We start from the raw sequence: 26,322 nt of genomic DNA on the forward strand, positions 1-26,322 counted from the left end.
ACATACGGGCACATGCATCATCGTCAATTGCATTCACAAACGGTGCAAATCGCAATTTTCGGCCGTTTGCGAATGCAATTGACTAAATTGGGATGCATCATGTTTTTCACAAATTTAGAAATCGCAATCATGTTGCGATTTCTAAAATTGCCATTGCATTTAAGAAATCGCATTTTGTTATTTCTTAAATGCAATGCATGATCATTTTAAATTTGAGAATTCGCAAATAGGGAGAGGTAAATTACCATGAAGTCGACCTTCATGGTAATTTGCGAAAACTTTCAAAAATGGACAAAAGTGCATTTTTGAAAGTTTCATTTTACACACACACATGCCCTTGGGGCATGTGTTTGTGAAAAATGCACTTAAAGTTATATTTCGGGGGTGCAGGGGGTGGTCCTTTGGACCCCCCCGCACCCTTGAAATTGCATTTTCAATTTGCGATTCGCAAATTGCTAATCGCAAATTGGAAATGACTTCCCATTCATTCCTATGGGCCTCTAGGCATATAGGAATCAGTGGGAAGGGATTCCTTAATTGCGATTCGCAAATTGTGAATCGCAATTAAGGAATTTCAAGAAATCGCAAAAAAAATGTGCGATTTCTTAATGCATAGCCTTTTGAGATTTCTTAATTGCGATTCCTTAATTTTTGCAATTAAAAAATCGCAAAACGGCAACAATGATGCATGTGGGCGTATAGAACGAGCGGCAAAGAGATGCATCTTAAAATATTGTGCAGCTGCAGTGATTGCAGTGTGGCACGCCCTCTGGATAACCTCTGTCCACATCCTCTGGATAAAAATACATCTGAAGCAAACACTCAATCGAAACTGAAGAGGGTGTGCAAAGAAAATACATCTTAAGAAAGATAAACCGATGACTCTCTTCAGCAACTGGTTATACACGGAGGGTCGCCGTGGCGCCTCGACAGTCAGTTTCAGCCAGCCCCTACTTTTTACAAAATCACTTTTGTGAGATCGTGTATGTCATAAGAACATCCATGCTCCGATCCTCAGAGTGTAAAGATGTGTTTACTAAAAACGCTGACCCTGCCAGAATGAGTCGCATAAGACATGGGGCCTCTTGGCAGCTATGCTAGAGAATAGACTCTGATATTGTGGAACCTCTGAAGCAAATTAGTTTGGATGTTCACCAGTCTTGTGCATGTCCATGGCATGGAGCAAGAATAGATTTCGCCTTCGAGAGTGCTTCTCATGCACCAAAAAGGACATTTTTACGAGAAAGCAGTGGTGTTGTGGGGGGCGCTGCTTTTTCTTCTGGTTGTGACTTGTTTCTGAGTAACACTTTCTCACCAATGGGCACCAAGGTGCTGTTAAGTATTTGGGTTTTCATAGGAATCATGTTTCCTACAGTGTACTATTTCAGGAAATCTTGGCATCAGGGGTGGCTCTAGGCTCATGACGGCCCAGGGCAGGGAGCATAGGTAGGGGGCCCCGGAAGAGGGGGTCCGGGCAGGGCGGAGCCTCCCGGAGCTCAGGAATCCGGAGCTCCGGGGGCTCTGCCCTGCCCGGACCCCCTCTTACAGGGCCTCCTACCTGGTTATCTAACGCCTTTTCTGGACGTTTTATGAAAACACCTTCCTGAGTCAGGAAGGTGTTTTAATAAGAACGTCCAGAAAAGGCGTTAGATGACCAGTACTTGTGGCTGCTCCTACCCTTCTGAATTGGAAGTGGGACAGAGCCGGAGGCCGCCAAATCCCTGCCACAGGGGCCGCCACGCAAATATGTATCCATCCTCAGAGGATTAATATATTAAGGATATATATATTGGGGTGGTGGCCCCTGGGGTTTGGCGGCCCTGTGCAGGTGCACAGCTTGCACATGCCTAAGGCCGCCCCTGTTGGCATGAAGGCACCACGTGGGACAGAAATGCCTATTATGGAAGCGCGTCATCAGGGGACCTTTCAGCCACTCTTCTTTTACCATTCCATATAATTAAACATGTTACTTGTAGTACCTACTTATAATGGCAAAAGTGACACTGCAGATCCTTGCGTGCTGAGCTGTGTTCACTGATTGGAAACTCAGGACCGGCTGATTTGTTATGAATGATGTGGCCACTGATGCGTTAAAACGTTAATTCGGTGAGGGTACTTGCTAAAAACTCTCTCTCTCTCTCCCTCTCTCTCTCCCTCTCTCCTCATTAACAGAAGACAATGATGCAATTGGGAGCTGAGACTAAGCCTGGGCGAAGTGTCTGCAGTTTCCTTCGCGGAAATTACACGAAATGGCCCAAAACTGGCTAAATTCCGTGTTATTATGCAAAATGGCAGTCTAGCATTTTGCGCTATTTTATAGGGCAAAATACTCCCTCGCTTGATGCAAAGATGCATTTTACATTTACAAAACTGGTGGAAAATCGGAATGTGAGCAACGCCCGCTCAGGTTGGGGTCATTGCATTGTATCCATGATATCATATGCAGGGGCAGCTCTAGGCTCATGGCGGCCCTGGGCAGGGAGCGTAGGTAGGGGGCCCCGGAAGAGGGGTCCGGGGAGAGGCGGAGTGTGGAGGCCAGTGAAGAGGGTGGGGGGGTCAGGGTGTTTGGAAGTGGAACAGAGCCGGAGGCCGCCAAATCCCTGCCAGGGGCCGCCGCGCAAATATGTATCCATCCTCAGAGGATTATTATATTATGGATATATATTGGCGTGGAGGCCCCTGGGGTTTGGTGACCCTGTGCAGGTGCACAGCTTGCATATGCCTAAGGCCGCCCCTGTCATATGATAATAGGATTTTTACCCAAACAAACTCTCAGTTTTGCGGTGCGGCATACTGACGTAACCTCGGACTTTTCAAGTAACAATAATAGCGGGAAATGCTGGAAATTATGCAAATTCTTCCGGCTAATGAAATGTCACCCAGGCGAAGCTGACACCTTGAAAAGCATCGACTGAGTTGCATCGGAGGGCTGGCGACACAACAGACTTTCCTGCAACAGGCGTCATCTTTTTCGTGACTTCAAACACCCCCATTGAAGGTATCAGCACAGCCTGCTGTAAGATTGGCTCTTTGCTGTAGCATCTTAATTAACCGCAGTCCACCTTTCATTTCTGCACACGCCGTCAATTCACACCTTTAAAATTACATCTCTCAGCAAGAGGATCTCAGACTGCTATGGGCAAAAGCATAAGAAACACATCCAGAGCCTCCACTTCCTCACAAATGTGTTACTTACACCGCCACAAAAGGCCCTCACTACCAGTGGGCTGATAAATGTCTATATATGTGTGGCAACTCCTATTGGAATTATGAGTTTTAAGCTAAATATTAGTAGATATTTATCATGGGGAGAACGGCCATTAAATGTTGAAAAATGCAGATTTTGCTGCATGTTAATATCTTGTATTACAGATTATAAGGCCTTTTCTGCCATACAAACCTCCTTGGAAGTGAACTTTGGCTAGCAGGTTCTCCTAATCTTTAGCTGATTTAGCAGAGAAGACTCATCGCCACTGTCAGGATGAACTCCACACACAAATTTACCAAAAATAGTGCCCACTATTCTTAGCCCTAAATTAGAGAACATCCATACAACCGAACAGCTTGCAGGAGCCCATTGAAAATTTGGAGTGCTTTGTGACGTCTGGGTTTCGAGGCGCTGTATAAGTGATAAATGAGAAGTAGCTACTTGCTCGACAATCCAGAAAGTGTGTTAGGTCTCTAAAGGTAAATGGAAAGTACTAGTAAAATGCCAATACAGTACTTCATGTATCTCTGCAGTCTTATATGGACCAAATCATGCAAGTTAACAAGATGTGTAAAAAGAACCAAAACTCTAAACAATATTCAGGTTGACATTATGGACTGTAGACACAAGTATGTCACTATTTGTTCATTCTTGCTGGAGGCAGTTCCTTTAAAAAATATCTTCTTCTGCAGTATTCCCAGCTCCTTCAATTGCTTTTGCGCTGTGCCAAACTAGGCTATATCACTTTCCATCCCATACCTCTTTTCTTTCATAAAGTTGTGGAATGGCGCATAGCCTTTATGGGTTCCATAGTAGCGTTCTACTAGCCAAAAAAGCGCTTCAACACTTCATCAGGGATAGCAAGCTCTATATAAATGCAAACCTTTTTCCCTCTTCTATCCCTCCGCTACCCTTCTTCTAACCAAATAACTGAATAACCTATCCACCACTCAAATTACTTTTGTATTTCACTATACTAATTCAACACTAAACCGTTATGGGTTGCGGAGTAGCGTGCTTCTTGCCAAAAAAGCGATTTAACACCCCATCAGGGGTAACAAGCGCTATATAAATGCAAACCTTTTTCCCTCTTCTATTCCTCCACTACCCTTCTCAATCCAAATAACTGATTAACATATCCAGCACTCAAATCACTTTCATATTTCACTATACTAATTCACCACTAATCCTTGTTCTGGAGTAGCGTGCTACTCGTGAAAAAAGCACTTTGGCGCCTCGTCAGGGGTAGTTAGCGCTATATAAATGCAATTACAATACAATACTATAGCAGCTATCTTGCATTTTTGTCTCATCTCCTCTACCTCTTCCTGCCTGTGTTCAGGGGTCGGTGCTCAAACTCACTGCTGCTGACCCAGAAATAATGGACTACCTGTTGCAGTCTGCCTGCCTCTATTCTCCCTCCATGCTCATTTCTGGCAGCGATATTTTAAACACATAGGTACAATTTACTAAGTTTTGGTCAGTTGTTGGTACAAGGCAGCTCAGCAACTAAAGTTTCTGTGCCGCATTGCATCAAAGGTAGAGGGAAAAACAGTGCCACATCTTCTAGTATATGGCCCTGTTCTTCTCTCCCCAGTGCTTGTGCATTTTAGGCTGCCATGTGCAAACACACACCCCCTTACACCATACTGCAAGGATGAGTGTGCCCTCCATCATAGGTTTTGTACTGGACAGGAATGCTTCCAGTACAAAAGCTATTCTTTATTTTTCTCAACTTTGCACAGTGCAGCACACTTTTAGAAGTTGCTCCATTATTATGCCTGCCGTGGAGAAATGTAATTCTTTTGGCACTAATCCCTAGATTCATACCTAAGTTAGTACATAAAGGATTTGTGTCAATACCATGGGTGGTTGCAAGGGGGCGCCCATGTACCTTCCACTGTATGCTGCCCTTGGCGCAAAGCAGGGCATATCGCTACTCTGCTTTAAATTAGGCAACTTTGCAATATAAATGATGATTTGCGTTGAAAAGTAACTTCCACCACACTTTATGCCTTGTTTGTGCCACTTTGTGACACAAACTCAGCACAACGTATTAGTAAATCAGGAGCAGAGTGTACAGCTGGAATGATATCAACAGGCAAAGGAGTTATGTGTTATTGAGTTATTCCCCGGAAGCAGTCATTCTCAGTGAGAAAGTGTAAATTGTGATCACCTGCTTCAAAGGCAAGGAATGGGCATTCTGGCTCTGTGTATAAGAAGGGTACAATTAAAGACAGCATAAGGGGATATTAAAAACCCTACCTCATTAAAGGCCACCAAAGCGAGTAGCGTATCAGTGCGCTCAATACATCACCATTCATTAATTCATTAAACTGCAATGAGTAATGCCACCTGAGTTAGGGATCCTGCGCCAAAGGCTAGGATCATTAACAAGTGCGTAGGGCAATTAGTGACATGATAATGTTCACTCTAGCAGCAAGTTTCAGGAGACCCCCCCCCCCCCCCCGTGAAACATTTACAATCATATTACAGCTTCCTTCTTTTCCTGCCTCTCCAACTGTCACAGAATGAAAGTCCACGCGCCTACCACTCTAGCGGTCATTCATGGACACTGCACTATTATAAACATGTTGGTAATGTGCAAGTTCATCCTTTGGGGCAATACGGCGCTGAATAACAAATGTTTATTGTTACCCATCAATGCTGCTCTTTTGTCGACTCTGGAAGGATGAAAGGCCCCGTCGAGTTTGAGCCTGAGCCTATGAAGTCTAACACAGACTCCTGGAGTGTGACAGTTCTTCACTTTTATTTCTTCTATTTCACATTGTTCTGGAAAGTACAATGTGCCGCGCACGCCACTTGACCTCCGCACTCTGCCCTCTATCTTGTTTCTGTTTATTTATGATTATTTTCAAACAGTAGCAACTAGCCACATCACCTTTGCAATTAGCCACACAGAACAATATTTTTACAGGCGCTTGAAACTTCGAGGCGCCCAAACAGCCTACACACCACACGAGAAATTACATCTACATTTCTTGTCGTTTGATGCTCCGAACTTTTTGGAAAAGACACTTAACTACAAAGTGGCGTTTAAAAAAGGCAGCACGTTCTGAAAGGACGTTATGAATAAAAAGAAGAACATAATTTATCTTAAGGACTTACAGACCTGCATCCGTTTCCAACGGAGAAATATGGTATAAAACCCTAATATTAAGAACAAAATATAGCATATCATAGCAAGAATATCAACAATAAAAGTAACATGGAGGAAAGTATATATTGGTAATTATAGATTCACTATCCATAATTCCACAATTAAGAATAGCAAACCTATGCTTACCTATATGTACTTTCCTTCACAACATTTTATTGTCGATATTTTCATTACTATATATTTAGGACTCGAGAGTCTGACATAAAACCTGAAAATAAGAACAGGAAATAAAGGTTTTCAGAGGAACTCCCAGACAGTTACTTATAGCTGGCGATTGGCTGAACAGCATGCTAAACATCTGGCCTCTATGAGCAGGTGCTATGGCTTTCATTGAATACACACCTGGTGAAGCGGACTTCGCAGATGCTGCACATGTATGGCTTTTCTCCAGTATGAGTCCTCATGTGTCGCGGCAGCTTCCCGGCCCCCATGATGACTTTATTACAGATGGGGCACTGCTGGGAGGCTTTGGGCTTCATCTTCCTCTCATCCTCCAAGGGCCATGGAGGGAACATTCCTCCGAAATGGGTGGCACTTAGAAAGTTCAGGTAGGCATTGTAGTCATTCTCCGCTTTGATATGATCAAAGTGCCCCCTCATATTGTCAGCAAACATATCCTTGAAGAAGCCGTCTGGGAAGGAGATTGGCGGGACCTCCTCAGCCTCCTCCTCTTTAATTTTTGTCTTTTTGATCACCAAATCAAGAGGTACATTGTCCATTGGATGTTCCCCAAGTTGGGGAAAGGCTGGGAAGTCCCCACCCCAGAGATGGGGAAAGAATCCTGGCGCAAACTGAGATAAGGCTGGTGTTCTGTCTGGAATCACGGTTTTAGGGTACAGGTTTTCCCTCAACAGTGATTCAATAGAAAAGTCACGTAACACCCCTAGATGGCTGGACGAGCCATTGGCCGGGCAATGGGTCGGGAAGTCTCTCGTTGCTTCTGGATATGGTTCTTCTGTCAGGTCAGACATTGAAGGGCTTTGGTGACAGCGTTCCTCCGGGGCATCATTTTGGCTTTCTTGGTTCAGATAATGATCTGCATCTTCATCATCGTCATCATCATCATCTTCGTCGTCATCCTCCTCATCATCATCATCCTCGTCCTCATCATCCTTCTCGTCTTCGTCCCCCTCTCTGTTGGTCTCCATGATTTCGAGGCAAACGTTAACGACGCAATGTATCTCCAGCATCTCGGCCGCAGTGAGGATGTCTTTGACATTTGAGGTGGTGATGGTAAGGGTTGAGGTGTAGGCAAACTCTAAGATTGCCGAAAGTGCTTCGGGTTCTACAAAGTCAATCTCGTAAACATAAGGCTGGTCCACTAAAGTGCCGGCAGTGAAGAGTTTCTTAAAGTACATGCTGCAAGCGGCCAGGACAGACCTGTGGGTTCTGTACTCCTGATCCTGGACAATAAGGATAACATCACAGAGGAGTCCATCGCGGCGTTGTTGATTCAGTCCATAAAGGATTTCACTGCTGTGGTTTGGGAATGGGATCCCAATAAGATCATCGTCTCCACTGGCCATATTACCATTTAGAGCCCTAAAATAAAACAAGTAAAAAAAATTGTTAGTATTGGAGTCAGAGTTATAGTAAAAAATCTACATAAGCAATCTGGAAACATGGCTGCAATTAGCGCCTCAAGAAGGTCATTATGTGAGTGGTGAGAAGAAGTGCTTAGATAAGTATGGTAGAAATAAAAACAAAAGCATTTCTTGTATTTATCCTTTGGATTTACTTAGGGCACATCTTAGTTGTGAGAGGCAATAGCATGCACCTTCCTAGCAAAATATTGTACTTCCTTACAGGTCATGTCAATATTTTTCCTCTATGTTGTTTTTAATTCACTACCTTGTATCCTGCAGAGGAACCCATCAGGATGCCAGGTGAGCACAACATTGCTTGGCTGGCTGATCTCTCATCAGAAATGAAAGAGAGGTCCAATGCTATAGGATGGCCAACAAAAGGTTCAATATTTCGACACCACAAACCTCTATTAAGAAAAAGAACTCTAATCTTAGGCCTAGAGGTGTGACATATCCGTAGTATAATGCTCAATCTCCAGGAGGTCCTCTTTACAAAATATTAGATTTAGGCTTTCTACAGAGGTAATAAAGTCCCATAGGGAAGAGGCGAGTGTGCTGAACAATTGATAAGCTTCACATCACTGCAAGATGGTGAACGTTTGAACGGTATTGACACATGCTTTGCAATATTGTGTGTATGTGTGCGTGCGTGCAAGTGTACATGACTTAGAGAACCAGCAGCAACCCCATTCCCTCAACTCTGTCTATAAGAAATTATAAGCACATAATTTAAAGAAATTGCCAAGGAAGAGGCCAATTAGTAGTTTCTGTACATACGCTAGACTGGTGATACTACAAATTCCAACCAATTTTTGTATATAGCCTTTATTTGGAGAGGTCAAGGTGACATTGTATGGAAATGATGACTTATAATGATTTATACTTCGGATCAAAAAGAAAGGATCACTTGTCCGGCATAACATAGGGTATGCGGGAATGGTTCTTACTAGTCCCAATAAAAAACCCTCCTACACGTGTTGGTAAATTACGATGTTAAGCGGTATATCTTGGTTCTCCGCTGTCCCTCACACGTGTTTGCATAATCATAGGGTTTAGTGGTTTATGCAACCTCCAGCCGGGAGGCAGTACCCTTAGTTAAAAACAGTAGTGATCAGAAATTGTGATTGTGACGTGATAAAGTGAGTTATAGTAAAAGTAGCTCTCTATTCCTAGACAAATATTTTAATAGTTCTGGTCTCTAGAGGCAAATTTAAAATCAATATGGGTGAACACGAGCGATTATGACTCTTTCACATTTAATTCGTGGTGTAGGTCGACATGTTTCAGCCCTGAAGTCGCCAGAAGGTCGATGGGGCTTTCATCAGGACCACAGTGCTCTGGTGAAAAGAGACCTCTCACGTCTCTATAGGTGAAGAAATAGATTCAAAGGAACATGTCGTTATGCTGTTCCTTGAAAGGTCAATAAGTACCTTTTCTTGTGGTTATATTAAACCTCATCGGGATCCAGCTGGGTCAGAAGGGTGCACTATGTCACTCCGTCATGCTGCTTGTTCTGACTCTGCCGAATCTGGTCCCGGAAACGGACTATATTATTGGGACTAGTAAGAACCATTCCCGCATACCCTATGTTATGCAGGACAAGTGATCCTTTCTTTTTGATCAGAAGTATTATCATTATAGGAAACTGAATGGATCACACATTCCTACCCTCCCCCATCATTGATCTTGAAAGTTATAATGATTTATATCAATTCAGAAGTGTATCAGTTAGATTACATTAAGTGATTATGGGTTCAAGATGTACTGAGATACCTCACATAGCTGAGTGAAAGAACAGTTCACTAAGTGGAACATGAAATGGGCAAATGAAGGCCCAAAGTATTTGAGTGTTAAAATACTAGAAATATTCCAACACTTTGTGCTATCCTAGTCTCCGATACCTCAGCGGACCAACGTCGATGGCAGACAAAAGCCGCTAAGTGGAGGATTTTTTGTAGTGATAGGCAAATAAGATGGTGCTGAGAGGTATGATATACTTATCTGGCAGGGGTATTAGGACTCAAACTTGGTGAATGAATACTACTGTTCTCCATAAATGATATGCGTTCTGATATGGTGGCGAAAAGAGCAAATGTAGAGAGGGCAATGAGTTTGGTGGAGGATAAACTGGAATGTCTGGCTACCAGAGTGAAAGGGGATGAAAGGGGATTTGACTCAACAGCAAAGAAGCAACGCATAACCTGATGCCAAAATGGGAGTCATGGCCACAACACGGCAGACAGACAGAGGAAATGACTTTGCTGGAATCTGGGATTGAGAGACTGGATAACTTGCAGAAAGAGACTCGATACATGAAGGTGGGAAATGTCAGCGTTTTCATCAAATTGTGGGAAAACTTCCCATAAAAGGGCCCAGAATCTGAGTGTTAGCAATTATTCACCATTTAGATGAACAAAAGTATGTGATTTAACGCAAAAATACTGGCTGGTGACAGATCCCAACCAACAAGTATTTCCACTCCACATTCCAGGCAACTCATAATAAGGGCCAAAGAAACTAAACGGTGAGTAGAGCAATGAACACACAGAAATTGAGTAGGACCACAATGGTTGATATTCCTTAAATAGGAGTCTACTTCATGAGAATGGGATCCTCTGAGGTCAAGATAAACGATGTCAAGGATCTAGGGGCGCAAGTTGAGAATGACTGAGTCATGGTGCAGTGTTTCTAAAAATCCGGCTCAGAATCAGAGCAGTGCTTTTTGCACTGGGCAGGCTACTTTATAAAAGCACCTGGTATCAATGAGAAGCCATCTCATCATGATAAGAACAAGGTGAGGGGGAACCGTTAGATACGGGTGGGGTGCATGTGTGAATGCAAGCTAGGAGGGAGTTACTGTAGCAGCTCTGCTCACCGATGGAAGATCTTATCTCTCTCAGCAGTTTCAGCTGCATTATCTGGGTGTGGAGGTTGAGATTCTTGTCAAGGATTGCCACAAGGCATTTTGTGCAGCTGATGATGTCTGGCTTGAATTAGAAAATGGTGACAGTCAAAACATGATTGGATGGGTCAAGCCATGGTTGGGTAGGTGCAGCCATGATTGGATAGGTGCAGCCATGATTGGATGGGTCAAGCCATGGTTGGGTAGGTGCAGCCATGATTGGATAGGTGCAGCCACAATTGGATGGGTCAAGCCAACAATTGGATGGGTCATGCCATGATTGGATAGGTACAGCCACTGGAAGGGGAGATGAGTATTGTAGCGCCATACAAGAATCTGAAGCCATTCAAGGAGGAGGCAAGTTCTTTATTCCATGTTAGGCCTTTGGGTTACTGCCACAGCCCAATAGGTCCTGTTTGGGCGCCATTCTCACTCTAACTGTAACCCACACCCATGCTCCACCCAGCAGACAGACAATGCCATTCCATGCAAAATCATATTTGCACAGTGTTACCACCTATGTGTTCTTTTAATGGCATTGCCAGTGTTTTAATGTCCCGTCAGGTACAAAAAAAAAAAGCTGGTAATTTTCCCTTTCCAACACATACTTTAAAAACAAATATAAAAAACACTTTGAAATGTGGCCTAGGGCTGTCTTAATAATCCAAGACTGATAGACAACAAAGCCATCTTTAAAAGGAAAACTGTCGATTTCATAAAAAGTCCCAGCCTGAGCAGAATCTTAAAACATGAATAAACGGCCAGTATTTTTCTCTGGGAAAGGTGGCAACCCTATTTTCGCCAGACGCAGCATTTCACAGACGAGGTTCTTAACCTTTTGGCTCCTGTGTAAGCCCACTGAATTACCACTGGAAGCTGGGGACCCCTTCTAAGCAATTCCTAAGATCTAAACCTCAAAACAATATGCAAAAATATGCAAGTATACATCAAACAAGTAAATGCATTGTGAAATATTTCAATCAATCCAAAAGAAATACAGCAATCAAATGTAATTTTAATGGAAAGGCTGGAGCTTTTCATAATGTAGTTTCATCTCTAAAAGATGATGTGATGTGTTAGACTTTAGCATATGATTTGTTTGCTCCGTATGCATGCTCGTAATGCAGCCCCTCTTTTTGTCAGTGCATAACCATGTTCAATTGAGGCCGCCAGTTGATTATACTAGCAATATTATGAATGCAGACATTTTTAGCCTTTCACATTCCTTCACATTCACAAAGCATTTTAAAATGTTTAATTCTTAATTTTGTGTTTTTATATATATATACCTTATTAGAACATTGGAATGTGGAGCACTCCATTGCGGCTCTATGGACCGGTAAAGGCCTGCAGAGCAACATTCCAATGTTGTTTTCACAAAGGCCTGTTGTAGCCCAAGGGGATTTAAACCCCCTCAGGCTCCGAGAGGCCTTTGTTTTATTTTTTGGAACATTCTGCCCTCTAGTGGCAGAATGTTCTAATAGCCTTATAGCCCTTCGTAGCTGGGCTATAAGGCTATTAAAGTCTCGCTCCCTTGTTAAAGACCCGAGCAGATGGCTCGGGCCTTTAACGCTGGAGCGGGGCTTTAATAGCCGGTATAGCCCGCTACAGTGGGCCATAAGGCTATATTAATCTGTTAATATCATTTAATTTCTAAATAGTTGTGTACCTCTGAGTACGTGTCACAGACCCCCACAAGTTTGTTGACCCCAGGTTTGGAGCTTCTGTTCTAGAGCATGCCCACTCAGCCGATGCATGCACAGACACATCATGTCACTACAGTAAGCAGAAACTCTATTTTCTAAGGGTTTGGTTTTAAGTGATACTCTGTTATGTGTGCATTTTTAAGGGACTGTTATGATTGCAGGAGGGAACACTATTAGAAAGAAACCAGGAATGCCTGAAATATATACCATTGTAAATTTATGTAAAGTCACCTTTTCTGCTTGTGAAGAATGTGGTTGAGAAAGTAAAATAAACCCTGCAGTATCTCATTGTTAGGGTTGTGTAGAAAGCCCATATGAACAGAAGTTTATGTCTAGGGGCGAGTTCACGTGTTGTGCTGGCTTCCGACTGACCGACTGAAAGATCAATGAAAACAGAGACTTTGTGCTTATCTAAGGCCACATGACCCGTAAGTACCCACAGACAGAATGGCATGAGACAGGGCGGGAAAACCAAGGCCATTGGAAAATAGTGACATATAAAGGAGAAAACAGTTGCTGCAGAACCACCTACAGTATAACCAGGGCTTTAAGTGGGCTGGGTCTCACCGGTGCCATTAAACAGGTCCCTATCGGGCTCTGTTTTGTGCCCTGGCACAGGCGGTCCGTTTTTTCAGGACTGCAGTGACAGCAGGCACATCCATGTGTGCTGCTCACACTGCTCACTTCACACTAGTGGAGAATTTACGGCATGACATCTTGCCAGGTGAGCGTTGTAATGGAAGGGAAAGCCTTTAGAGAGAGTCATATTCTCTCTGGATTTCCCTTCTCTTTTTGAAAATCAGGAGCAGTAACATTGTTGTGGTGTCATCAGGGCTTTAAGTGGAAGCTTTTTCAATAATATATACAAGCCATAGTTGCTGCCTATTTATCTTATGCAACTAACAACCATTGACAAAGCCAATAGTCCTGACTTGTTGTATGTAAAATGTTACTTGTTGTATTAGATATCTGGATGTAATGACAGAAACAGCAAAATATCAGATGGGTGGCACACTATGCTAAGCACAGATTTTTAGCGTAGGTTTTTTAAGCCACACCCTTAATTACATTGGCAAAGCCCCTTTGAGAGACCCCCCACTTTTTTCATCCCACTAAAGCCCGAGTATAACGCAACTCTGATATCATAGAGGCTGGCCAAGTCTCCTCTCAGCACCTTGCTGAGTTCATGGGGAACCTTTGTTTATAATAAGATTTATTTTGTGACCATAGTAGTTAGGCCTGGGCGGTAAATTCCGTCCTGGTCGCGTTATTTGCGTAATTTGGGAAATTTTGCGTTCCGTGGAGAACGCGGAATTGCCAAAAATTCTGCGATCCACGGCTTTGCGGAATTTTTTGCTTGTTTGCTCTTTCAAAATGCGTGTTCGCGATATATTTCCCCCCGAGCACGCAAACAGTTCGCGAACAGGAAAAAAGCATTGCGAACGGGCGGAACAAACAATTCCGCGTCTTCGCAGAACTCTGCGTGCTTGCAGAGATTTTTTACCATTTTGCAGAGCTTTTCTTAGCACGACTACGCAAATTCCGCCCACTAATAAATGCATACCTGCCAACCCGAAGAACAATCTCACTGTGCGAGGAGGGGGCGGGCTTTGAAGGGGCAGGCCCTCACGTCAACAAGTACCTATGAGGCACTTTTAAACCCCACCCCGCCCCCAAGCTTGCTGAGGCTGGTGCCGATGCCTGGGGTGTTTTCAAACCCCTTAATGGATGTCGGCAGTTCAAAGCATCAGAAAACGAGCTGGAAAACCACTATTTACTGTGATTTTCATTTCTCTTTCCGTGCCACCCTGGCAGACCGTGTGATGGGAGCCGATATCGAGTTCCATGGTGGCACTGTGTGAGCTGGCTCGTATGGTAATGACAGGTGGGTGTAAAATAGAGCAGTCTAGTCCCCCAACCATTGCTCGTGGAAAATCCTCAGAAGGCTGAAAATGCACCTTCATTCCGCTTTGCTGTAGCAGCCAGGGGCGGATTGGCAAGGCGGGCATTCGGGCATGGGCCGAAGGGCCGGTGCCTCAGTGCCCTCTGTGGGCCTTTTTTTCTCCCCTGTCCCAGTACACAGAGAGTGGATTAGGAAAGGGGAGAAAAAAAAACGGCCCACAGAGTGCACGGGGCGGGGACAGACAGAGAAAATGAAAGCAGCCTCACTGTGCGGCCGGACAGCGATTGTCAGCTGTGGCCTCTCCTTCACCCCTGCCCTGCCAAGCAATCAAGCTGAGGCTGGGCTGGGGAGGGGAGGGGTTATTGTTTACAAGAATCAGCCTCCCTGTGGGCCTGGTGTTTCTCAGGCCTTTGAGCCATTTTCACCTCGGCTCCCCTGGGGCCCATGCAGCCCAGAAACGGTGTTAGTATTAACACCTCGCCCACAGCCCTTCACATTCAGGGCATAGTGGGCGAGGAAGAATGGGTCTTGCTGTGGGGGCCAGGTGATGTTTGGAATTTTTTTATTTTATTTTTTTATTTATGCGATTTTATATAGCGCGGACTTTACCCGAAGGTGTCAGAGCGCTTCACACTAGGAACAGCAATAATACATGAGGAAAAAAATTACAAGTGGACAAATTACAGAAGCAAATGTTAAGTTACATGAATCAAAAGTGACAATAGTGAGCAACCAAAATACATGAGGTAGCAATCGGTACATTACAGGAGGAAAAAGTGATATGTGTGCAGGCTACAAAAGCGTACAAAGTACAAGTAGAGGTATAATACTGCAATAAATGAGAGACACTCCAGCACAAGAACAAACATTACGTAGGCAATGTTGGCATTTGTGCAAGTATCTAAAGCAAACAAAAGTGAGAGGTAGCATACAGTGTGATACCAGAGAAAAGTGACATGTGCAAGTTACAAAAGGGTACCATACACAGGTAAAAGGGTAATACTACAGTAAATGATAAACACTCAAACTACCAGAACACACTGGGAAGGCACTTCCCATGCACCAGCTTCACCTCAGCCTCCCCCCTGGCTACCTGGCTACCTTGGATGACCCAGAAAGCTGTGTTTTGTGCTCCCCTGCCAGGACATTTTCCGAGGCCTGGAGGGCTGATTAATTTACTAATTGCAGGGGCCTTACCTCTGTTCATGTGCTCCTGAGCTGAAGGTCTGGGGAGGGCCAAGTAGGTTAGTAATAGCAGGGGCTTTGCTGCTTTTCAGGTGCTCCTGTGCTGGAGGGCTGGAATAATTTTGTGACAGAAAGGGGCCTTGCTATTTTTTTTAGTTGCTCAGTATGCAGGCCATTGTCACCTTGGCCCTGTGTCCTGTGCAAGAACAGTATCCTCCCACTTTCATTCCTTGTCTGTGCAAATGGTGTTTCATGAAAGGGCACGCCCCTTGATTGTGGGCCACGCCCCTTAAATATGGGCCACGCCTCTTGAATGTGGGCCACTTTTTTCGTCAGTGCCCGGGCCGAATTGTGATCCCAATCCGACCCTGGTAGCAGCCTTACACCTGTGACCCAGCTGGTCTGGCAGGAGACTGTGTTTTTCAAGCAGGGCTCACCCGCGATGCCACACACAGGAAGATGGTTTCATAAACGGCCGCCATGTCGAAGGTCCCAGGAATGCACCGCGAGCTGCAGGCTGGAACTCTTCTTAATGAGCCACGGGTTGTCCAAAATTCTCCCGAGAGACATTAATTTGAGGATAGAGGCCACCCTCACATGTAGTTTCTGTTCAATAAATGTATTGTGTTCGTTTCAGCAGTTGGCGCTAGGCCAAGTTACCTGGATGTAATAACATTTGGCAGCGAAGGTGCTAGACACACGCGTTCTAAAAGCGTCAAGAAACAGAAAACTGTCGATAGTTGTCTTTAAATACGCAAAAATCGAGCAGAGTATTTGGCACTGAGGCAAGTCTGGTATTTTTTTTGTTGGGGGGCAACCCTGTACAATATGGAAAGACGAGCTATCACCCATTAATGACTCCAAAAAACGTCCCAGCAGCACAGACATTTGTGTTGCATATTTAATGAGCACAAGAGAAACTGTGGATTCCTCTCGTTAGGGTGTTGCATCTTCAAAGCTTCTGCAGCCCATATGTCCTGAGGATTTCCTGCTAAATGGGCTTGGGTGGAGGGAGAGGTGGGGTTGGGCCAGGCCGCCCATCCCAGGTTGTTTCACAATCCTAATATCTTGGCACAATTAAAATGACATGAATCCACTGGCACAGATAGTGCTTAAAGCAGCAGTGCTACTAACACCAGAACTCTGAATATCTGCAATTAGCTTTCACAGCAGCTGGCTGCATGTCAAGGTAGAATTAAATACATTTCAGGGTTTTGCTTAGTGCTCAGGAGTGGGGCTGTATAGGCTTTTATTTTAAAGGGAACTGGATCCTGTGGCGATAAAGCGATTTGTCCAGGATCATATTAAGACAGGTGAGAAAGCTGGGACTAGTGCTCAGCTCTTCTAATTTCTTAGTAAACAATGTATCCATTAAAGAGTAGTAGCAGCTGCCAAAAAGTTGCAACTTTTCTCATTGAGGAGAGCAATCTCTGGTAAAAATGTGTGTGTTGGGCGGCTACAATATTTTCTCTGTGGCTAGTCAATCATATTATTGCCGTATAGCAGTACATTTTTCAGGTCTGCAGTACCGAAATTGCTGGTGGGAGCAAAACTCCTGCAGCAAATCAGAATCATCTAATTTCTAAATTTGTTGGTTACACAGTAAGCACTCCGGCCATAACCAGCAGTCCAGAAATCTCTTAGCTTAGCCCCAACCTCAAACCCCTTTTTAAATGCTAATTTCTCAAAAATTGCTGAACGGATTTAGAGTAGAGGTCTAATATGTTTCTGTATAACAGAGCCAATTTTTGCAGAAAAATTAAAATGGGAAACATCAAAACTGTAATGGGATGTAACCAAAAGAAAACAAAACTAAAAGTACTCCTGGAAGGACGCATTTTTCTCACAAGCTCCTTCCCATTGGCCACACATTCTCTCCCTCATCATCCTGCAACAGGGCACTCTCCTCCAAAACAATGAACAATTATATCTCTTAAAACTGGTATCAAGACCGCGTATTTCAGACATAAGCCTTTCCTTGTCGAAAATATGCCTATTTCCGATTTCAAAATGTAGGCGTCTGACTCACAAAGACATTTGAAGGTGTAATTTCAATTTATATCTACCTGTATATGGAAATAGCTTGAATTACACATGCCACCATGGATGTGGAGTGGGTGTTCGCACTCAAGGATTAGCTGTAAAGTTTTGGCCAACATACCTTTATTCTATCGACTCCAAGAAAAAGGTCAGAAATGTGTACCTGTCATGGGCAGGAGAACAATGTCTGTCCAAGGTATGAACGGGAAGGTAGCAACAATAAAACTGCTGTATGGAAAGAAGTTTTACCTTCGTGAAAAAAAAATTCCCAAGAGGCATATAAAGTTGGGAAATGCAACTACACTTGCGAGCCATTTTTGCAATCTCAATTGTGCATTAACATGAACATACATGACAATGCACACATGGTAATACGCAAACGTTTTCTGGTAATACTCTTGGAAAGTTGCAGCTTTTGGAGCACCTTCCAGAAGTAGTCTTGGAAGTCTGTAAATTTAAAAAATGTCAAAGCCTACAACGAAATGAAGAATTAAAGCTATGAAGAGACTGGTTAGTCTGAGAATACAGTTGTGGAAAAAGCATATTCTATATAGTTGAGAATACTTATTTGCTACCTTAAACAAAATGATTCCTTACCTGATTAAAAATCTAATGCTACTTAAAATTATATTTATATACTTTGTTAATATTTATGGTGAGAAGTTTGTGTACCCTTAATAAACCACTCTGGAAGTAAAGTCAACGCGTATGGTCTCATTTGCTGTTTGTGGGAACACTGCCTGTCACCACTTCCTGAGTTCATCTTTTGCTTTTTGTACTTTTGTGCACTTATGGTGTCTCAGAGCTTTCTGAAAAAGCCATAAGCCGGCCTGTCACACTCTACAAAAAGACACACAATGAATAAACATACTTCAACTTTCTCCCCGGCCTCTGTGCCTTGGTTTCTAATCCTTCTCATGAAGAAACAAGCATTAGAAATGCAATCGGGCTCGGATTTATTTGAGTTTGAGCTAATGGCATTGTAAATGCCAATGTATTGTTGCTATGTGTTATGGAGTGTGTTCATGTGGTGTGTACTGCCAGTGATCTCCTTGTGAGTGTGAGAATATTGCACCGTTACTGCCTGTGATGTCCTTCTTGTGAGTGTGAGAAGCTTGCACCTCTGCTGTCTGTGGTCTCCTTGTAATGTAAGAAGCTTGCACTGCTGCTGCCTGTGATGTCGTTCTTGTGAGTGGGAGAAGATTGCACCTCAGCTGCCTGTGGTCTCCTTCTGAGTGTAAGAAGCTTGCACAGCTGCTGCCTGTGATGTCCTACTCACTACTCTACTCACTACTCTACTCACTACTCTACTCACTACTCTGCACTCACTACTCACTACTCTACTCACTACTCTACTCACTACTCTGCACTCACTACTCACTACTCTACTCACTACTCTACTCACTACTCTACTCACTACTCTACTCACTACTCTGCACTCACTACTCACTACTCTACTCACTACTCTGCACTCACTACTCTACTCACTACTCTACTCACTACTCTACTCACTACTCTGCACTCACTACTCACTACTCTACTCACTACTCACTACTCTACTCACTACTCTACTCACTACTCTGCACCCACTACTCACTACTCTGCTCACTACTCACTACTCTACTCACTACTCTACTCACTACTCTGCTCACTACTCTACTCACTACTCTACTCACTACTCTACTTACTACTCACTACTCTACTCACTACTCACTACTCTGCACTCACTACTTTACTCACTACTCTACTCACTACTCACTACTCTGCACTCACTACTCACTACTCTGCACTCACTACTCACTACTCTACTCACTACTCTACTCACTACTCTACTCACTACTCTACTTACTACTCACTACTCTACTCACTACTCACTACTCTGCACTCACTACTTTACTCACTACTCTACTCACTACTCACTACTCTGCACTCACTACTTTACTCACTACTCTACTCACTACTCACTACTCTACTCACTACTCTACTCACTACTCTGCACTCACTACTCTACTCACTACTCACTACTCGACACTCACTACTCACTACTCTACTCCTCACTCCTCACTCCTCACTACTCTCTACTCACTACTCACTACTCTGCACTCACTACTCTACTCACTACTCTACTCACTACTCACTACTCGCCACTCACTACTCACTACTCTGCACTCACTACTCTACTCACTACTCACTACTCTACTCACTACTCTGCACTCACTACTCTACTCACTACTCTACTCACTACTCACTACTCGCCACTCACTACTCACTACTCTACTCCTCACTACTCACTACTCACTACTCTCTACTCACTACTCTCTACTCACTACTCACTACGGGACTCCCACTTCATGGAAAGATACGAGCATATGAATCTATTAAAGGCCCAATGCTGGAGAATGGCAGTACTAAGCGACTTGGATCTCTGTTCACACGAACAGTCGCTGAGCCAAGATCGGTACTCCAAGTTTACCAGAGCATCTTGGCAGAAAGGAAAAAAGGAAACGGATTGATGGCTTGAAATTACCCATCAAGGCTGCTGCCTTATCTTCCTGTTGGCTAAGTCTTATTCTGTCCGGTTCTCTCAATTGAGAGGGAGGACCTGGTCTCCGTCGCCTTTCATTGGCTTCATCTTTCAGGCTAACTGTAGGGGAATCTCTGATCTCGTCCCCATCTCCTCCGGTGTCTGAACCCAGCAAGTAGGTGCGGCCAATGAAGAGAGAAGGCAGAAGCCATGATAGGGTTTTGCTGGTGTGAATAGTGTCTGTTTTCCTAGTTTGTGATGGTAAATCTGTTGTTCTGTCTCCTAACATGCACAGAAGATGGGGCAGGAGGGTGATGGGCCAGCGTTCTGTGCTTCAACATTAATCGATGGCCTGAGTTCAAGTCCTTGGTTTAATAAATTGCCGTTTTACAATAGCAGAAGTGTCATTTTTCTGCCTGCTGTGTTATAAAGATGTTGGGGTGCGTGGGTGGCTGTAACAGACGTGCTACTTTGTTTGAGATGTAAGCTATTTATATATCCCACAAATGTTCCAGTTGTGGTTGTCCTATTCATTGTAATTAATGGATTAGTAACTTAAGAATAAACATATAAAAGCTAAAAGCAATTACAATCAGTGGCAGTCTTTGTCTAGAGAGTGGTTTAAACTTACTCCACCTTGTGTACTCTACTGACCAGACACCATTTCATGAACAAATATGCCTTGAAACGGTCACCGTTAGGAGATATCTGCTAAAATATTACCTGAACCAAATAAAATGGGCATCAGGACATTTGGCTTTCCCTGGCACAGCAGTGCCCACAAGCTCTACACTTCAGGGGTCCTGTGACCTGGTTCCAGTTGCTAGTTCACTTGTTTTCACTGTTTCTATTTTAGGATGGCAAGTTTGTTTTAGCATAATGTCACGTGCTTTTTAGAACAGGTGTAGCTACCGTGAAACAGGTCAGTTATAATGATTTAACAAGCATTGGCATAGCCAATAGGTCATGCCTTTGGGACCTTATAAGTGTTTAGTTATCCAGCTCAATATCCCTTGAGCAACAACATCAACTGCTGCATGGCTAAACACTTATAAGGTCCCAAAGGAGAGACCTATTGGCAATGCTTGTTTTTGTTAAGTACACAATTGTTTCCATTTTGGCAAACTTTTAGGTCTGACGTGTGCTGGGGCGAAGAGGGAACTGCTGATCAAGAGGAGCATTCATTAATATACACAAACCTTATTAAAACGGCACGGCAGTGAACAAATCTGGAAAAAGTTATTACTGATGGGCAATTAAGTTCACTTCCTGGCTTGAAGTGGGTGTCAAAGTGCATGCGTGTGCAGGTGGAGATGGAATGGGTTAAAGTACTACTCATTTCCAATAAAATAAAGGACCACAAGGTGATCAGTTAACAGTTACATTTATAAAAGGGATAACATATCAGCGAGGTCTGAATTGATGCGTGTTCAGAGTTGCCAGTTTAGATTAATCACGAGAAGATACGTCCCCCCCCCGTTTTTCGGGGGGCGGGGGTCTGAGTTTATGGTCAAAAAATAAACTTTCAGCCATTTGTTTCTTTTAATCATTACTCCATTGCATGCAGACAGTAGAATTACCAACAAAGAGTACAACTCCCAAAAGTTAGGTGGGGGGGGGGGGGGTTCGACAATGCAGACTAATATCCGGGATACATGACACGCGCAGTACCGAAGATGGTGTGGCAACAAGGTACAGCAAACGGAGCACGTATAACTACCTCAACAAAAAACGCTTGCTAACCAAACGAAACCAGTCGCCCACGAGGGAAAGGGCACGGCTCGCACAGAGCCTGCATCGTTTACAGTGGGCCATCCAAAGGAGCCTAGAGGGCATGCTTGCTTTTCTCAACATCCACTTGAGGAACGGATTGCATGCAGGGATTAAAGCGGTTTCAGTGAATGACGGACGTGGTAGACCAGTCCGTAAATCTGGCCAAATGTGTTCCGTAATAACGAGATTGCCATTATTGGCAGTTACAACAGACTATTGGCAGGGATCATCATGCGCACTCACTTACCGGGCTTCACAGAAATGGCCAAACCTAGACCAAAGGACAAGTTGAGTGGAACACACTGTATTTAAACTGCCTCTGATGAGGCAAGCTACTCGGCAAACCATGCGTAACTTTGTCAGTTATGGAACGATGATTAACTGGGTTCACCTAGTGGAACAACAAAAACATCTCGTGCGCGCGCTAAACGGATTTGTTTTGTTGGTGGGTGGCAGAAGCCGGCCCACCGGGGAACGGCCACTATGTACCGGAAAAGGAGGAGGCAGTAAAAGAGCAGTCGCACACTATAGAAACCCAGCGCGTTGCAAACGGGAATCATCGATTCGCCTCCCACAATATCAACACACTTAAAAAGGCAGACGCACGTCTTTTGAGAGGTCCGGGCTTCTCTTCTAACGCGGTACAAGGGGACTCACTACAACACGCCACTTAAAACAAGACAGGGAGTGCCTCGTGGACGCTCGGCGGGTTCGGGTGCGGAAGCTCCTGTGTGCATGTGACACGCGCCCCATGCTGAGCTTGCAAACAAAGCCGCGGGGTGGGGGCAGCCGAATATCGCAGCAGCCGATTAAAACAAGGAAGCTGCGCGCTGAGCGCTGCAGAATTGTGAACGCGCCCGGCCATCTGTATTCACTAACGGAGGCTCCCTGACAGCTCCTAATTATAATTTATGTACTTCTTTGCGCAAGCACGCACGAAATATGCCCAAAATGGCGGAACAAAACTACATTCACCCTATCACTTCAAGCCTATCAAAACGAAAACACAAGGAAGACGAATCACTGACCAGATGACAGAAAACCCTAAGGAATGTGTGGAATTTCTCTCTCCAAGGCCCTAGGAGATACTTCTTTCTCTCCTTTAACATTAGTTCTCGAAACTCCTCCCAGTTTCACTGGGAAGGAGTCCGAGCCCTAAAAACACAACCGCCAGGTGCTAGGACCCACTACAAGGGCGGAAAAAGACCAACCAATAGACGCTAAATCTTCACCGCCATTGGAGTGGAACATTCTATGACAAAAAAATTCAGGAAACTTTAAGTACATGTGCATTAAACCAGCTACTTGTATGTGCACCTTTAATGGCCTTAAGTATCCATTGCAGAGGCAAAACTACCCTTGGGGCAGAAGGTGCAGTGACACCGGGGCCCAGAGACCCAAGCGACCAATTGAACCCCCTGATAATTACTATATTTTACTACCACTACAACAGTCAGAGGGTCCATTTATTTCATTTTCTTACACCAGGGTCAATTCCATCTTTGCTATGCTACTGATCCAATGTAAGAACATTAAAAGCAAGGGAACTCATTACCATAAAGCAATATAAAGCAATCAGTAATTCTCATTAAAAAATATACGCATTTCCTTTCCATGCTGAGGGTGTATCTCCTGATGCACCCTGCACAACAAACTACCACCATAATCACGTACCCACAGCTCAATAAGCATGACTTGGCCACCTAACCTACCATAAGAAACCATCACCAGGTGAATCAGAGTCTGGTCTGGTGATGTAGCCCCGCAACCAGCAGGAAAGTTCCCACTGGGCTGATTGTGCCACAAGGCTAGCCCAGCAGCAGGATGTGTGCCCTTCAAATGTCAAAAACATAACATAATGTAATACCGCATACAAAAAGGTGAGCCACCAGCATACTGCCCCACGTACACCGCCACCACGCCCTCTATTTGTGGACATCAAACGTCTGCTTAAAACAAGCTGTAAGGCAGTGTGAAGTGTGGCAGCTATAGGAACAGAGGAAGGGAAAAGACAAAAAAATACAAAACCTTATGAAAAAATACACTTGCTGCAGGTAAAGGAGAAACTGGTAGGAGGGTGCATAAAGGTGGGAAAAGTAAAGCCACTAAATGTTTAATAGCCAAGATTACATTTCAAAAGACAGCGTGAAATATCACATGCTCCCCATACATCCACCCCTCTCAATGCCTCCACTACAACACTCCCCTCTCAGTGCCTTCTATTTGCGCTCTCATCAGACATTCACCCTTCCACATGCCTCTTATTCCTGCCCTTCCCATACATCTATTATTCAAATTGTCTCTTCTGCCTGCTCTCCCTAAACATATACCCCTCCCAGTGCCACTTCTTCCAGTTCTCTCATACATGTTCTCCTCCCAGTGCCTCTTTTCCAGTTCTTGCTGTACATATACAATCCCAGTGCCTCTTCTTCCAGTTCTCCCCATACATGTACCCCTTCCAGTGCCTCTTCTTCCAGTTCTCCCATACATGTACCCCTCCCAGTGCCTCTTCTTCCAGTTCTCCCATACATGTACCCCTCCCAGTGCCTCTTCTTCCAGTTCTCCATACATGTACCTCTCCCAGTGCCTCTTCGTCCAGTTCTCCCATACATGTACTCTCCCAGGGCCTCTTCTTCTAGTGCTCCCCGTACATGTACCCCTCCCAGTGCCTCTTCTTCCAGTTCTCCCCGTACATGTACCCCTCCCTGTGCCTCTTCTTCCAGTTCTCCCCATACATGTACCCCTCCCAGTGCATCTTCTTCCAGTTTTCCCCATACATGTACCCCTCCCAGCACCCCTTCTTCCAGTTCTCCCCATACATGTACCCCTCCCAGTGCCTCTTCTTCCAATTCTTGCAGTACATATACCATCCCAGTGCCTCATCTTCCAGTTCTTGCTGTACATATACCATCCCAGTGCCTCGTCTTTCAGTTCTCCCCGTACATGTACCCCTCCCAGTGCCTCTTCTTCCAGTTCTCCCCATACATGTACCCCTTCCAGTGCCTCTTCTTCCAGTTCTCCCCATACATGTACCCCTTCCAGTGCATCTTCTTCCAGTTCTCCCCATACATGTACCCCTCCCAGTGCCTCTTCTTCCAGTTCTACCCATACAGGTACCCTTCCCAGTGCCTCTTCTTCCAGTTCTCCCCATACAGGTACCCTTCCCAGTGCCTCTTCTTCCAGTTCTCCCCATACATGTACCCCTTTCAGTGCATCTTCTTCCAGTTCTCCCCATACATGTACCCCTCCCAGTGCCTCTTCTTCCAGTTCTCCCCATACATGTACCCCTCCCAGTGCCTCTTCTTCCAGTTCTCCCATACATGTACTCCTCCCAGTGCCTCTTCTTCCAGTTCTCCCCATACATGTACCCTTCCCAGTGCCTCTTCTTCCAGTTCTCCCATACATGTACTCCTCCCAGTGCCTCTTCTTCCAATTCTCCCCATACATGTACTCGTCCCAGTGCCTCTTCTTCCAGTTCTCCCCATACATGTACCCCTTCCACTGCCTCTTCTTCCAGGTCTCCTCATACATTTAGCCTTCTCAGTGCCTCTTCTTCCAGTTCTCACCATACATGTACCCCTTCCACTGCCTCTTTTTCCAGGTCTCCTCATACATTTAGCCTCTCAGTGCCTCTTCTTCCAGTTCTCCCCATACATGTACACAAATAAACATTAGCATAAGGCTCACAATGCACTTTGTTAAATGCCGAAGAAACTGCCTTTGTAAATTCTACAACTCAAATGTGTATGTTGAAGTAAGGGCTATTAGATAACTTTTAATACAGGTTTCAGTGTTCAATGCTTTTGGCTCTTAGTCACTCACATATCTTCAAAAAAGGGCACCGTGCCTATAGTGTAAACATAACCGCCTATAGCTGTCCAGTGGTAGATAGATGGCCCCCGTAAAGGGGGTGCAACGAGGCTTGCAGATCATATGTTCCGAGTGCATTTCTATTTTTAAACCTGTAGCATCGATTTCACCCCCTCTTCAGGCAGCACTTATAGGATAAGTATAAAAATGGGATTACAAGTACTGTGTATAATGCAACTGTAGGTCCAGCCCTTATTCGGCTCTCTGCAGCCCGCGAGGCTCTGGGCTCATCCCAGGGCCAGTGAAAGGGGCTGCACTGACCTCAGATAACCACCCCTACACGACCCACAGTGCATAGCGGCGTTCTAATGTGACTGACGTAAGGAGTTATGTACCTACAGGACTGTCTCCTCCACCGACTCCGGTGGTAGCCATGTGCACGACTCCGGTGGTAGCCATGTGCACGTGGCTTGCCCACAGCAACACCAGCGCTCATGCAATAAA

At 44.5% G+C, this 26,322-nt stretch overlaps 1 protein-coding gene across 2 annotated transcripts in view; it reads right to left on the bottom strand.

The window, feature by feature from the left end:
* ZBTB7C (zinc finger and BTB domain containing 7C) overlaps positions 1–26,322 on the bottom strand; it is a 238,884-nt gene that overhangs the window by 67,128 nt on the left and 145,434 nt on the right. For both annotated transcript variants that reach the window (XM_078677259.1, XM_078677258.1), the window contains exon 2: positions 6,732–7,931. In XM_078677259.1, coding sequence (XP_078533385.1) covers positions 6,732–7,915 — 1,184 coding nt within the window. In that variant the 5' untranslated portion in view covers positions 7,916–7,931. The remainder of the gene's footprint in view (positions 1–6,731; positions 7,932–26,322) is intronic.

Source organism: Lissotriton helveticus, chromosome 2_1, assembly GCF_964261635.1.
Source record: "Lissotriton helveticus chromosome 2_1, aLisHel1.1, whole genome shotgun sequence".
Taxonomy (NCBI): Eukaryota; Metazoa; Chordata; class Amphibia; order Caudata; family Salamandridae; genus Lissotriton; species Lissotriton helveticus.